Here is a 16,328-nt window from a genome sequence, read left to right as displayed (position 1 = left end):
CAGAGAAACAAAAAACCCTTAACAAAATATCAGCAAATCAAATCTAGCAATATATAAAAAGGTTAATACATTATCTCAGGAATGCTATGTTGACTTAACATTTGATAATTAATCAATGTAATCATTGTACTAACAGACTCAAGGAGAAAATTATATGGTCATCTAAACAGATGCAGAAAAAGTATTTGATCAACACCCATTTATGACAAATACTTTAAGAAAGCTAGGAACAGAAAGAATGTTCTCAATCTGACAGCAGTCATTACGAAAATCCTACGGCTTTCATATGTAATGGTGAAAGACCGAATGATTTTCTCTGTAAGATCAGAACAAGGAAAGGGTGTCTACCCTCTTTGTGTCTGTTCAACATAACGGAGACCCTGGCTATTAGGAGAAAATTCTTCATGTGTCTCTTGTGTTTCCACATGTCTTGTGAGCAAAGCACTAACTGCTTTTGTACTGGACTATCTTTTCAAGAATTCTTAATAGCGAACAAACTTGGAAGATGGAAATAGTGACTCCCACTGGAGCAAGGGGCAGGCATGCATACTGCCTATTATAAAAGTCTCGGGTTCCCTAAGATCAGGGTTCTTCTCCTATAATGCAACCCACTGTATATGCTGAAATTCATCTGGGCCCATCTATGTTGTCCCTCTGGGACTTGGGGGAGGGGGAACTGACACAAATATGCCAATGCTTATGCTGCTTACTGTCTTGTGATTAACAGGCCATTTGTCTCTGAGTCAGGAGTCTTGTATCTTCTGCCAGCATCCATGAAACTGGTAGACTAACCTGACTATATGTAAAGTAAAATCTCAGGATCTTCACTGTTTTGGAAACTAGCCAGTACAATAAGGCAAGACACAGAAACCAAAAGCTAGCTGGTTGGAAAAAAATATATAGAGAGAGCAGCCTTTATTTAAAGACAACATGATTGTGTATGCAGAACATATTAATAATCTATGCAAAAAAAAAACAAAAACCAAAAAAACCACTAGAACTAATAAATGGATGTAACAACGTTGCATAAAGTCAATATACAAATATCAATTGTATTTCTTCCTACCAGCAGTGAATAACTGGAAAATGAAATTAAAAATCACATGATTTACAAAAAAAACTCCACAAAAAAACAAAAAAAACACATGATGTATCTTAGAAACAAGTTTAACAAAATATGTGCCAAAACCTGAACACTAAAATCTGTAAAATTATGCCGAAAGAAATTTTAAAAAACCTAAATTATGCTGAAAGAAATTTTAAAAAAACGTAACTAAAGGGAGAATCAGACTATGTTCTTAGATATGTTCATGGATGAGAAAATGTCAATTCCCTAAGTTTATCTATAGATGCAATGCAACTCCAATTGGAATCCAAGAAGGCTTTTTTTCTCTTTTTTTAGTAGACATTGAAAAACTGATTCTAAAATTTATATGGCAATGCAAAAGACTGAGAATAGCTGAAAGGTTTTTGAAAATAGCAAAGTTGGAGGTCTCTCACTATTTGATTTCAAGACTTATTATAAAGCTACAGTAATCAAGACAAGTGTGCTATTGACATAGGGCAGACATATATATCAATGAAACAAAAGGAAGTAAAAAAACTGACCTACAATACACAGTAAATTGATTTTCAGCAAAGGTGCCAGATGATTATATAAGGAAAGGATAGCCTTTTCAACAAATGTTTCTGCAAGACTGGAATATCAATTTGGAAAATAATGACTCTCAATTCTTGAAGCACACACGAAATCACAGACTTAACTGTAAAAGCTAAAACTATTAAACTTCTAAGAATGGAACATAGGAGTATATCACATTGACCTTTACATAGGCAAAGAGTTCTTAAATATGACACAAAACCCACGTACCCTAAAAGAAAAATAATACATATATGACACTTCAAAATATTAAAAATTTGGCCTTTCAAAAGATTCCATGAAGAAAATGAAAAAGCAAGGCACAGAATGGGAAGAAATATTTGTAATACATAAATATAGTAATGACTTCTATCCAGAATATTTAAAGAACTCTGAAAACTCAATAATAATAAGACAAATATCTTAATTTGAAAAGATAGACAAAAGCTTTCAAAAGATACTTCACAAATAAGATATAAAAATAGTCAACGTATTAAAAAGATGTTCAACCTTTATCAGTCAACAGGGCAATGCAAATTTAAATCCCAATGAGATATTACCTACTAGAATTACTAAAATTAAAAAAGGTTGACTATACCAAGTATTTACAAGAATGTGGAACAACTAGAATTCCATACATTGCTGATAGACATGTAAAATGGTGGACACACATTGGAAACCAGTTTGACTCTTCTTTATAAAATTAAATATGCATTTACTATATGATTCACAATTGTAACTACTAGGTTTTTACCCCAAAGAAATGAAAACATGTCTATCTGTCAAAATACTTGTTAACAAATGTGCATTCCTAACATTCTTATTTTGCTAAATTACTACCAACAGGAGTTTGGGGGGTGGGGAGGAGAATATAATAATCATTCTATGTAAGGGACTCTATATAGTCCTTTATGGCCTAGTCTAAAAATCTAACTACAATTTATAACATAATTTACTGGAAAATTAGTTTGAAATCTATTTACAAGCTAGACAATGACTATACATAGAACAGTAGGGTTTAGTTACCAGCAGTGGTTCAAAGAAAGCAGCATTTATGTATTTTAGAATCAGAGTGTTTTAGTGCAGAAGGACTATCTGCTATCTTATTGCAGAAGAGACAATTAGTCATCCATCAACAATAAATCTCTTCTTCTTTTAATAATAGAACTCCTGAGTGGGAACATGGCAGCCTAGGTACAGACTCTGTTTTCAGCCTTTTATGCAGCTTGGTGTGGCCAAGTGACTAAATTTTGGCAAACAGGATGTGAGTGGATACACAAAATGTGCCACCTCCAGGTGGTGCACCTCAAAAGGAATACTGTTTTGCTACCCTTGCTCTTTCCCTTTCCCTGACGGCTAGGAGATGGCAATAGGTGGAAAAGCTTCCTTGTCCTTTGTTCAGGATGGCAGAACCACTCTCTAGCCCTAAACCAGAGATTCTGAATGACTTCCTCTAGGTTATTGGTACAAGAAGAGTTTGAAACTAAATTTCCTAATTCAAGGTTCTTTCTATGTCCAGGGACTGATGAGGGAAACGTCTACACATCAGGCAATTTCTGGGACACTGGAAAGGGCTCTTTGCTCTCCCACATACTCCAATCACTCTATACTGATGCCTCAAATTAAGATATTTGATTTCCAGCTACTTGGCTTAAATGCAAATCCTTCCGAGATAGCAAAATTAGTCATCTATATGGTAGACAGGAATACAATATAAGAAAAAGAGCCCAGAATCAAAGCAAATAGGTCCTGAGTTTTGGCATAGCTTTGCCACTTACTAGAGGCAATACCTAGGGTAAATATATCCATGGGAATCTGCTCTTAACTCTTGTTACAGTTTGCTAATGCTGCCGGAATGCAAAATACCAGAAATGGACTGGCTTTCATAAAGGGGGTTTATTTGGTTACAAAGTTACAGTCTGAAGGTCATAAAGTATCCAAGGTAAGGCATCAACAATTGGGTACCTTCCCTGAAGTATGGCCGATGGTGTCCAAAAACCTCTGCTAGCTGGGAAGGCACATGGCTGACATTTGCTTGCTCCCAGGTTGTGTTTCAAAGTGGTGTTCTCCAAAATGTTAGTGTCAGCTTCCAACGGCCATCTTTAAAATTTGTCTCTCAGCTGCAGCTTCTCCCTCAGTTGCTCTACAAAATGTCACTCACAGCTGCTCCAGCATCTGGGCTGGTGGCTCTTTTAAAGTACTCCAGTGAGCCAATTAAGACCTACCCTGAATGGGTGGGGCAACACCTCCAAGGAAATTATCCAATGAAAGGTCTTGGCCACAGATGACTGAGTCACACCTCCATGGAAACACTGAATCAATAAGTTCCAACCTAATCAACACTAATACATCTGTCCCCACAAGACTGCATCAAAGAACATGGCGTTTTGGGGGACATAATACATCCAAACCAGCACACCTCTGTTATAGCATATTTTGTTATAACTATCTATTTATAAATCTATTTTCCCTGGACAAGGGTCTGAGTCGTCCAGGAAATGGATTGTATCCTATTCTTTGTGTTGCTAGTACCTAGGGCAGTGAATATTTGGCACATAGTAGGCTCATCAGTGAATGCAATAATCACCTTGGTCTCAGTTTCCTAACCATAAAATGAAGAACTGAACTGGATCAGAAATCTTTAAGCTTTTTTGACAAATAGCTACTTTCCATTTCTTAGAAGTTTTGAGCTCTTTGGGTGATTGTTAAGAGAGGCAGTACTAATGATGTCTGGCTTTTGGGAGGTTTCACGGGTTTCTGAGTGGCCTTGAAAAGGTAGTACTATACTGCATGGGCTTTCTTGATGGGAATCCTGTCAAATGTAAACTCTGGGAAAGGTGAAAGGGAAGGGGCCATGAGGGGATCAAGGACAAGAAAGTGGTAGTGCATACAAACAGCTGAAAAAAAATATATGTGTGTCCACTTTCTAGATCTACCAGCAGGCCAGAATATATTCCTGGAGATGTCCTCTGAATGGTCCACGAAGCTAAAGTTCTATTATTTTTACCACTGAAATTTTGCTGAAATTCTTACTTTTTTGCTATTTTCATTTTTCCCCTCCTTTCCCCCTTTTTTAATGAACAAGTCTCATACAAACAATTTTCCAACTTCCCTTTCTTACTCATTCTGAAAATTCTTGAACTATTTTTTCCCTACAAACTTCCCATTCACTTCTTTACAAAGAACAGATGCCATCTACAACTATAATTAGTTGTAAATGCTTATATTCATCATGTGATGTTACTCTAAGTCACAAAAGTCATGCAACAATTTTTTTCTTTCCCTTCAACTTTTATTCCATAGGAAAGGGATTTTTCATAAGACACCAGTAGGTGAGTAACCTGGAAAAAAAATTCAGATGTGTGTTTGAAATCTGACACAGAACAAACAACGTTAAGAGTAACAATAGCCGAAAGAGAAATTTGTCAATAAGAGCTACCAAATGGTTGGCTGACATCTTAAAAGCTTGGTGTGCACAGAAGATTAATACAGAAACTACTGTTTGTTACACTAATCTTAAATTATCTGGCAAATTAACTCTGCATTTTCATTCAAGGTGAACCTTAAAGTTTCTCTTTTTTATCCTGGAAATAAAAAGTTTCTTTGAAGGGTGAGACGCAACTGACAAGACACTAGGTGAACAAATGTTTGTTAATCTAGAGTATTTGTTATATGTGAAAGTCAAAAGTATTTTGGGAACTATTTTTAGTTAAAATTTTGTGCCCCATGAGGTTTCCAAAGCTATGGACACAAAAAGAAAAGACTATCTCATTACTCATCTCTAAGTACATGCTCTATGCATGTAACGGGTGCTCCGTAATTACCTGCTGCCTGACTGAATGCCCTACTTATTTCCCAGTTAGCCATGTGGAAACATTGATTGTTGTGGTAAGTAATAGAAGCTTCAGAGCTATGAAGGCAGCTATCATCAAGTCTACACCTTTCACTTATAAACAGAAGCTTCCTTATTTGATTTTATCTAAGTTAAACTAGCAGATAATTTTTTTTTTCTTTTTAGCACAGAATTTTAAGACTTATGTTTCTCAACTTGAGAATTATTGGCATTTGGGGCAGGACAATGTTTTTATTGTGTGATACAACCCAGCCATTGAGGGGTATTTAGTATTTCTGGCCCCACCAACTAAGTGTCATTTGCTCTCTCCAGCCCTTTTGACAATCAAAATGAAAAACCTCTACAGATTTCCAAATGTGTCCTAATACCCCTGGACCTGAGTACTTTTATGTTATGTTATTTTCCTAGTCATCCTTCAGTTTTCTCCTGAATTACAAACAGAAGGGGAAGCAAACAGCAACCAACAGAGAATTGAAAAGGAATAGCTACTAGATCCACTGATAAAGGAAAAATAGGAGAGACTACAAGGATCAAGAAGGGAGGGAAGGGAAGAAACAAGAAGTGGAACACTTAAGTCACCCTGGGGATTCAGGGTATGAAGGGAGGGATGGGGTGGAGAATGGGTAAGGATTCAATGAAAAAGTAAATCAAATTGTAAACATTCAAATATACCCTTAAATCACAGTCCAATACCTGGTATTCATTAAACAGATCCCGCATAGGTTAAATTATGTTCATTATATTTTGCTTAGGAAGGCAGGAAAGTATGCTTATTACAATACCTGGTAGATTGTAAGCCCACAGAAAACTTACATTTAATAGGTGAACATTTTTGGAAAGTCTATCAAATATCCAAGATCTGGATGCCTACATGCTTATATTTCAGTTACCTAGAAAAATTAATGAACTGATCTCATTTCTCTAGCATTAATTTTTTTTTTCCTAGAGAACTCATCACTCAGAAGGTTCAATTGGCTATGCTACCAAGAACACCTGCTGAACAGCTGCTGAAGCCTATTGGCTCTTCTTTCACTTCCATGAAAAAGGGAACAGGATATGAAGCAAGTGAATTGGGAGGTATGGTGCCTTCTCATGTACTTGACTGCACAGAAATTGTTAATCCTACCTGCAATCCTGGTATAATCAATCAATTAATTTTTTCTACATCTGTATACATACACTTACAAAAAGTTTATCATACTATCCATACTATTTTATATACTGCTTTTAAAATTTAACAATAAAATGTGAATCTCATTAAATACTCAGCGATAATATCATTTTTAACTCCTACATAATACTTCATTGTAAAGACAAAATGAGTCAAGTGTATTCAACCAACTTCCCAATGATGGTCTTTTAGATTTGTTCAGACTTTTTATATTTATAAACCATAGTCTGATGAATATCCCAATAGCTAGGCATGTGTATACACGTGTGATTATTTCCTTAGAATAAATTCTAAAGAGTGGAATTTCTGGATCAGAGGGTATGCACATTCTGACATGCATTTAAAAATTTTACTTGAGGAAGGCTGTGTCAATTTAGGGTCCCATCAGGACTGCCTAAGGCTATTTTCCCATGTTCTAACAAATACTGAATACAAATAAAATACTAATTCAACAGATGGAAAATGGAAATATTTGTTTCAATCTGATTGGCTTTGATTACTAGAGAGTGAACTTTTTTATATTTCCATTTACTATATATAACATTTAAATATTTTTGTGATTTATTTTTTCAGTAATTAATATTTTTCTTATTGGATTTATAAATACTCTTTTTACATCAAGTATGCTATATGTAATAAAAATATGTTTTTCCAGATTAAAAAGAGAATGCATTTATCATTTACTGGAGCTCAAATTTCAAAAATAAACTGGTCATCCAAAGTTTAAAACGACTTCAGACAATTACAGTGTAATTAACTACCTGGCTGGTATTTATTTCTAAGTGTAATGATTTGAAGCTGCATGTACCCCAGAAAAAAAAAGTTCTTATATTTATCCATTCTTGTCAGTGTAAATTCACTGTAAGTAGGACTTTTTAAGGAGGTTATGTCAGTTAAGATGTGTCCTACTTCAATCAGGATGGGTCTTAATCCTATTACTGGAGTCCTTTATAAGAGAATAAAACTCAGAAAGAGAGAGAGAAAGCCACAGGAAACAAGAAGCTAAAAGGGAATCTGGAAGGGAAAGAAAAGACCAGGAGATGCCGCCATGTGCCTTGCCATGTGACAAAGGAATCAAGGATCACTGGCAGCCAGCCCAGAATGCCAGAGTCTTTGGGGAGAAAGCATTGCCTCCATGATGTCTTGATTTGGACATTTCCTGTCCTCAAAACCATGAGTGAATAAATTCCCATTGTTTAAACCAACCCATTTCATGGTGTTTGCTTGAGCGGCCTAGGAAACTAAAACACAAAGACTTTTAGTAATATCTTAAATATCTCATATCAGAGAAATCAACAGAGTTCCAAATTACCTACTGACACAAATGCATAGTCTCTCACAATCATAATTTTAGGATCTGTTGGAAAATAAGGATTTTTCAATTCTTTCAAAGGTATTATATATTTTTTACCAAAACAGATTAAAAGGGATGGGATGTTAACACATAATTATATACTACATTGAAAAAATTTCTACTAGTGAAATTCTTTTAAAAATATTCCATATCTTACCTGAATGTTGTCAAACTTTAAGCCTGGCATGGTGAGATTCTCTTTGTCTATGAACACTGTGCTATACTGTTGGGTAGCTACTGAAATCAAAACATTCTTGGTTCCCTCGCTAGGAAGCCATGCATCATTTCTTCGGTCCATTTCACTCATGTTCAGGGCTGTGGCAAAGGGGTCATCACTTCCTGCAAACACAGTCTGTATCTGTGAAAATGGTTTTGGAGACTGAGGAATTTCTGCAGAAGCTGTAGAAACACCCAATTCTGAGCTTTCTATCCCTGCAGAGTAAGAAGGATCAGCAGAATTGGGAGATTTATCTCCCACTGGAGTAGTGAGTGAAGACAATTTTTCTGGAACTGAAGAGCCTGCATTAGGATTACTGACAGAAATGAAAGTGGAAGTAGTAAATGAATCAAAGAAGTCTGAAGCCAAGGAATTTGTATTGGTCGTCTCTCCAAAAAATTTACTCAGGCTGGGACTTGGCTGAACCACCTGAGGGGGTGTCTTGGCTGAAGTTTCACTTGCACTGCTGAAACTAGGAGATTTTACCATCTGAGACTCAAAGCCATCATGAAGAAACAAATGAGGCTGGGAATTAGTTGTATTTGATTGGCTGAAAATGGTACACACAGGGATAGGCTCATCTTTAGAAGACTGACTAGAAGATATTTCTGATACCTGCTCTTCTGGATTAGTTTTTTCATCACTTGGGGCTGAGTCCAGTGCATCTTCATTTTCAAATATGGGCATACCTTTAATTACTTCTTGTGTTGGGTCTTCTTTCAAAGAGGTTCTGCTATCAGAGGTCATGTCAGAGACATCCTTAGGTGTATCATCACGATCAGTTTCACTGTCATTACTCAGAGTATCGGTTTCTTCATCTATGGTATTTTCCAGTCCTTGATCAGCTTTGCCTTCTATAGGTTCTACAACCTCCTGCAAACAACCAAGGTCACCCACATCATCTTCACTATTATTAGGAGAGTCAGAAATGAGGACACTCTCCATCATGTGTTCATTAAGCTTATCAATGAAATTACTAGAATCTTCTGATATGGTCTCATTCTCTTCAGACCCAAATTCATCTCCACCAAGATCAATGGTTTCCTCATGAAAAAGGAGTTGCCCTTGGTCCTGAGTCACTGGTTGAATGATATTCTCAGTTCCCATCTCAGCTGGAGGAGACTTCTCAGTCATGTTTTGGTTAGTACCTTGAGCATTTTCCATAGTTGCCTGAAACAAAGACAAACATGTAAACTCATTTTTGTATATAAAAACAAAAAACAAACAAAATAACCTCCACTTTGTATTCAAGCTAATATTAAACTAATTTAATCTTATTTTAAAAATTCTTTTATTACTTTAAAATATTTATTGGCTATATATTTAAATAATTCAAAATATAAAAGATTTCCACGTCTCCAACCTTTTAAATACCATTCATTCACTAAGACTCAGGTGAAGCCCCCCACTTCCATGAAGACTTCCTATGACACGTCAAACTATAATAATCTCTTCAATCTCCCTGAGCTTTTGTTGTTGCTTAATTCCAGGAATTTGAGATAGTGAGAAGGTATGGGCAAAAGTTAAGCAGGAAGAAAAGGAAGGCAAAAAGGCATGCTCATTGAGGAGTGATCACTGAAGTTGATGACAATAACAAAAATAGTTAACATTTATGGAGTATTTACAATGTGCCAGCCATTGTTCTAAGTGCCTTACATGCATTTTCTTGTTTAATCCTCAGAACATCTTATAATATGGCTGTTAATATTTTCTTCTTTTGCAGAGGAAGAAACCTGAAGCTGAGAGGTTATAAAGCTTGCTCAAAATCATACAGCTACTAAGTGGAGAAAGCAGAACCAGCTAAGGCTGAAATGCTGGGTTGACACTAGACGGTGGAAGGCCACAGAATGAGGCAAGGAGTTTAATTCCTAACAAAAAAGTATTTGTTCCTTTTCTTGAAGACTTTTTTTGGTAAAAGTTATATATACATTTCTATTTTCACTGTGAACAAATTCAAGTTAAGGAAGTCTAAGAAAATATGATAAAAGATGACAGACTATAGTTAACAGTAATATTTTAATACTCTTTCATCAGCAATAACAAATGTAGTCCACCACTACTATGGGTCAATAATAGGAGATAAGGGGTACGGGAGGATTTTTTTTTTTTTAAATTTCTTTTCTGGAGTAAGGAAAATGTTCTAAGATTGATCATGATACTGTGAGCCAGTGATTGTATAATTTGAATGGTTTCTGTGTTGTATGAATATATCTCAACAAAATAGCATTAAAAAAATGCTATTTTTTTAAAATAGGCGAACAAAAAAGGCGAGTATGAGAAGCATGTATTATTTTATTTACAATTCAGAAATTTTAATACAAACAGTGAATCCTATTGTAAACTATGGACTATAGCTAATAGTATAATTATAATAACATTGTTTCATCAATTGTAACAAAGGTATGACACTAATGCAAAGTGTTAAAAACAGGAAAAACTAGTGTGTGTGTGTGGGTGTGTGTGTGTGTGGGTGGTGGCAGCAGGGAAAATGGAAACCCTATTTTTCTCTGCATGATTTTTCTATAAACTTACAATTTCTCTAATAAAGAAAATATAATGAAAAGGAACAAAGATTATTTATTCTTTAATGTTCCACAGGGAGACCAGAAAGGAGGCTACTTCACGACAATATTCACTTAGACCCAAGAGACTCAAAAAATCAAAGCAGGATAAAATAAAGAAAACCTTGCTTGGACCCATCATAGTCCAACTGCTGAAAGCCAAAAATAAAGAGGACGTTTTAAAGAAGACAGAAAAGAAAAACATATTATACACATGGGAACAATTAATATGATGATTACATTTGCTACATTAAAATTAAAAAAATTTGTGCTTTAAACATAACCTAAAGAAAGTTAAGCTTTAGACAGGGAAAAGATATTTGTAACACATATAACTGAGAAAGGATTAAAATCAAGAATACATAAAGAATTCCTATAAATAGGTAGGATAAAAAGTGACAAAACAGGAAAAAGGCTGGGATTTGAACAGGTTGAATGGGGTGTACATTTGTACATACACTTTTGGAAACAATTTGGCATTATCTAGTAAAGTTTTACAAACTCATATCATATGTCTTAGATAACCATACATCTTGATTTTTCCAGGCCAACTCCAGTGGTACATCCATGGTCTCAATAAAATTAACCGCCTCCTCTCACTCTGAAGAATCCAAGATGAAACAATAAATGTACGGTCACACAGTCTATGACCTAGTAGTTTCCTGGCTAGCTATACATTACAGAGAACTCCTGCACACATGTATAATAAGCTAGTACATGAATGTTTATAAATAGCAAGTCAAAACAAAATACCATCCCCTCAAAAACAAAACAAAACAAAAAATTGGAAACAACCACTACCATAAACACAATACATAAACAAAATGTGGTATCTAAAACAATAGAATATTAAAGAGCAACGAAAATGAACAAACCATTTCATACGCATCAATATGTTTGAATCACGAAATATAATTTTGTGCAAAGGATGAGTAGAAAAACAAATACAACATGATTCTCTCTACATCAAGTTCAAAAACACAGAAATTAAACAACGTGTTCTTTAGGAATACAAACACATTTGGTAAAACTAGAGAAAAGACCAAGGAGATAATATTACCCAATTCAGTTGGGGAAATGGGTTAGAAATAATGGCAAGGAGATTTGATTGGGGAAGGACATATAAGTGTTTTAAAGCAATTGGCAATGGTCTATTTTTAAAGCTAGGTGGTGGGAAGAATGAAGTTGGTTTTATACTTGATCTTTACATCTTACATACATGTGATTTTAAATATTTATATATGTCATTTTAATATTACATAAATTAAAAATGGAAAAAGACTCGCATTTGTTCTTGACTTATGCATACACAAACCCATACTCTCTTCTATTATTGGCTGAATTTTTAATAAACCATAGACATGATTTTTAGCTTATGTCAGCACAGCAAAGAAATCGCTTTGTTCATTAGAGTGCTTTGCTCAATGATGTACTTAATTAAAGCACATTAATTAGTTAAATTTAAGTGATTATATATTTGAGAAATGAAAGTTCATAAAGAACAATTAAACCTACAGTTTTTTTTTTTTTAAGAAGGCAAGGTAAACAAATAGCTTAAGTATTTTATTTGTTTGCAACTAAGCTTGTTAACACTATATAACGAAAATTTACAAAGAATAATGTTGCAGTTTTTGGTTAGGTTTACGTCAAAGACATTCATTAATAAGGAATCTTTGAATGTGAATATTCCAGAAATTTCTCTAAGCCATCTGATCTGAACAACTGTCTGTGAATATTACCTTACTTTGGAAGGTATTGGCATACATTTGAATTAAATTCAGAATTTTTCAAAATAAGCCCTAATTAAAAAAAACTATTCTATATTAAACTAAACAATTTTAATAGAACTTTCCTTTCCAGAAACAATAATGAAACAAGGCATTTTGTAAAATGTGGTCCTGAACAAGTCACAGTAAAAAATAAATGTATACTCAACTTCCACCTCCTCAAAACAGAGGCTACTTTCTGTTCCTCAGCCTTGGAAACCAAGTGAAGAACAGCCCATAAGCAACCTCAGGCAGGAGGTTACCAAAACAAAACTCAAGCAGTTGAACATGGACGCCTCTTAAAAGAATTTGGGGAAACCCAACTAAAGGATCCCAATTCTGCCCAAGTGGCAGTGCCGCTGGGGCTGGCCCAGCCCCATGCTCACCTATGCTATGCTATGGAACAAACCCTGATGTTCCTGCTCTAGGAGAGATCTTTTCCCTGGAGAGGTTTAGTGTCCAGGGAGCTCTCTGATTGTGTGAATGAGGTGAGCACAGACTCCATGTGGGTATTTTAAGGCTTGGAGTCAAAGTATTTTTGTAACACGGCTAGGCGGAGTCCATGTGTCGAATGGCCTATCCTCCAATTTGTTCTAATTCCTCACCATGCATCTGCAGACCTAGACTGCAGACCTTCGCTATGTCATCATAATCATATCTAATGTCCATCCTAACTTATGATTCATATTCTGTGCCTGGAAACAGTCCTTGTATTTAACAATAATACCTACACATAAAATAATCCACTGTTACAACTTATATGGTCACAAAACATTAATGATCTTCTGTAGACCAAGCAAATGTTTTTAACCATAATTGTCATGCATCAAATTCACAGCCAGAATCCCCAAGATCAAAAAATTTGCACAATACAAATAATAACTTAAAATGCACATACACACATATATACACACTCTCACACACACACTTCTTACAGAACTGTGCTTGGGGAAACTCCATTTGTTGAGTGCCACTGAAGGCATATTTTGCTAAACTGCTGCTCCAGGTTTTTTGTTTGGAAAATCTATCACAGTAGGGCACAGCTGTTTATTGGATGAGCAGGAAAGAAAGATATGCTTGTGGCAACCAGAAAGTTTCAACATCTTTCAAGTTGTATAAAATGGACCTGCAGAAACAATTAAGTGTTCTCAGGATGCAAAGTTGGAGCTGAAATGTGATATCAAACCAGTTGCAAAAAGTGTACAGCAGCCCTCTCTTGAGGTCAAACCTGGTACTCAGATATGCAAGAAACCTTTAGGATACGTAGCTTGTTGGCCTTGTCCCATATCGTCGCATAATCTGATCATGTGTGAATTTCACAAAAGATTCATATTGTTCTGCTAGTTTGGTATTGAGGATTTGCTCATACTCCTCCCGAATTTTATCTTCATAGTCTTTTTTTTTTTTTTTTAATCTTCATTTTATTGAGATATATTCACATACCACGCAGTCATACAAAACAAATCGTACTTTCGATTGTTTACAGTACCATTACATAGTGGTACATTCATCACCCAAATCAATCCCTGACACCTTCATTAGCACACACACAAAAATAACAAGAATAATAATTAGAGTGAAAAAGAGCAATTGAAGTAAAAAAGAACACTGGGTACCTTTGTCTGTTTGTTTCCTTCCCCTATTTTTCTACTCATCCATCCATAAACTAGACAAAGTGGAGTGTGGTCCTTATGGCTTTCCCAATCCCATTGTCACCCCTCATAAGCTACATTTTTATACATCTGTCTTCGAGATTCATGGGTTCTGGGTTGTAGTTTGATAGTTTCAGGTATCCACCACCAGCTACCCCAATTCTTTAGAAACTAAAAAGGGTTGTCTAAAGTGTGCGTAAGAGTGCCCACCAGAGTGACCTCTCGGCTCCTTTTGGAATCTCTCTGCCACTGAAGCTTATTTCATTTCCTTTCACATCCCCCTTTTGGTCAAGAAGATGTTCTCCGTCCCATGATGCCAGGTCTACATTCCTCCCCGGGAGTCATATTCCACGTTGCCAGGGAGATTCACTCCCCTGGGTGTCTGATTCCACATAGGGGGGAGGGCAGTGATTTCACCTTTCAAGTTGGCTTAGCTAGAGAGAGAGGGCCACATCTGAGCAACAAAGAAGCATTCGGGAGGAGGCTCTTAGGCACAACCATAGGGAGGCCTAGCCTCTCCTTTGCAGCAACCATCTTCCCAAGGGTAAAACCTGTGGTAGAGGGCTCAACCCATCAAACCACCAGTCCCCTATGTCTGTGGTCATGTTAGCAACCATGGAGGTGGGGTAGGCGAATACCCCTGCATTCTCCACAGGCTCCTCAAGGGGGCACTACATCTTTTTTTTTTCCTTGTTTTTTTTTTTTTTAACTTTCCCTTCTTTTTTAAATCAACTGTATGAAAAAAAAGTTAAAAAGAAAACAAACATACAATAAAAGAACATTTCAAAGAGACCATAACAAGGGAGTAAGAAAAAGACAACTAACCTAAGATAACTGCTTAACTTCCAACATGTTCCTACTTCACCCCAAGAAAGTTACCTAATATAGCAAGATTTCTGTGAACTTGTTCCTACTATATCCATCAGAAATTAACAGACCATAGTCATTCCTGGGCATCCCCAGAACGTTAAATAGCTTATCTGTTCTTCTTGGATTATTGTTCCCCCTTCCTTAATTGCTCTCTATTGCTAGTTCCCCTACATTCTACATTATAAACCATTTGTTTTACATTCTTCAAAGTTCACATTAGTGGTAGCATATAATATTTCTCTTTTTGTGCCTGGCTTATTTCGCTCAGCATTATGTCTTCAAGGTTCATCCATGTTGTCATATGTTTCACGAGATCGTTCCTTCTTAGTGCCGTGTAGTATTCCATCGTGTGTATATACCACATTTTATTTATCCACCCATCTGTTGAAGGACATTTGGGTTGTTTCCATCTCTTGGCAATTGTGAATAATGCTGCTATGAACATTGGCGTGCAGATATCTGTTCGTGTCACTGCTTTCCGACCTTCCGGGTATATACCGAGAAGTGCAATTGCTGGATCGAATGGTAACTCTATATCTAGTTTTCTAAGGAACTGCCAGACTGACTTCCAGAGTGGCTGAACCATTATACAGTCCCACCAACAATGAATAAGAGTTCCAATTTCTCCACATCCCCTCCAGCATTTGTAGTTTCCTGTTTAATGGCAGCCATTCTAACCGGTGTTAGATGGTTCATAGTCTTTTAAGAGACGCTCACATATTATTCCAACTTGATGGAGGGTAAAGGTGGGCTGGTCCTTCTTCATCCAGGAGGAACCTGGAGAACTAGGTGCTGTGAGTGCTGAGGGGTGAGGATGACTTTCCGAAGTGCAAGCTTCACTCTGATTAAGAACAACTTCTAAATGTCTCCACCTCTGGTAACGGCTATATTCTTGTTTTATGTTCTGAAAAATTTGCTCCGGAGTTGGAAGGCGTCGCTCGCTACCGGGCGAGGCAGGCTGTTGCAGAGCCGGCGGTGGGATCTGTGTCTGAAGCGGCGGCGGCTCGGCCTCCGGGGGCCTAAGGCCGGGAGCCGGGCCGGGCAGAGGGGCACAGCGCCGCCGCTTCGGGGAGCCGGGACTCAGCAGCGCCGCCTCGAACTCCATGGGCCGCTTCAACGTCGCCCCGCACTCCATACCGCTGAGGGGCCAGGGACCAGGCGCGGACGCGGCGGTAAATGCGGCCTGACCTCCAGCTCCTCAGCGGGGCCCGCAAGCCAAGCCGGCTCCAATGGCGCCTCCGGCAC

The 16,328-nt window shown here is 36.8% G+C and overlaps 2 protein-coding genes across 3 annotated transcripts in view; both read right to left on the bottom strand.

Moving 5' to 3' along the window:
* The window catches only part of TRAPPC12 (trafficking protein particle complex 12), a 146,791-nt gene that overhangs the window by 128,503 nt on the left and 1,960 nt on the right, over nucleotides 1-16,328 (bottom strand). The window contains exon 2 of the mRNA XM_037812891.1: nucleotides 8,175-9,404. Coding sequence (XP_037668819.1) covers nucleotides 8,175-9,398 — 1,224 coding nt within the window. The 5' untranslated portion in view covers nucleotides 9,399-9,404. The remainder of the gene's footprint in view (nucleotides 1-8,174; nucleotides 9,405-16,328) is intronic.
* Nucleotides 13,816-16,218, bottom strand: LOC119516566 (akirin-1-like). Of its 2 annotated transcripts, none has more exons than XM_037812892.1 (2): nucleotides 15,762-16,218; nucleotides 13,816-13,946 (listed from the first exon to the last, which is right to left on the bottom strand). In XM_037812892.1, exons 1-2 carry the CDS (start codon nucleotides 16,216-16,218, stop codon nucleotides 13,816-13,818), a joined length of 588 nt encoding a protein of 195 aa, XP_037668820.1. The 2 variants fall into 2 exon arrangements, with proteins under 2 accessions (XP_037668820.1, XP_037668821.1); XM_037812893.1 differs by having other exon boundaries at nucleotides 13,816-13,898; nucleotides 15,861-16,218.

Source organism: Choloepus didactylus, chromosome 20 (genome assembly GCF_015220235.1).
Source record: "Choloepus didactylus isolate mChoDid1 chromosome 20, mChoDid1.pri, whole genome shotgun sequence".
NCBI classification, from domain to species: Eukaryota; Metazoa; Chordata; class Mammalia; order Pilosa; family Megalonychidae; genus Choloepus; species Choloepus didactylus.
This window is presented reverse-complemented; position numbering and strand designations above follow the sequence as displayed.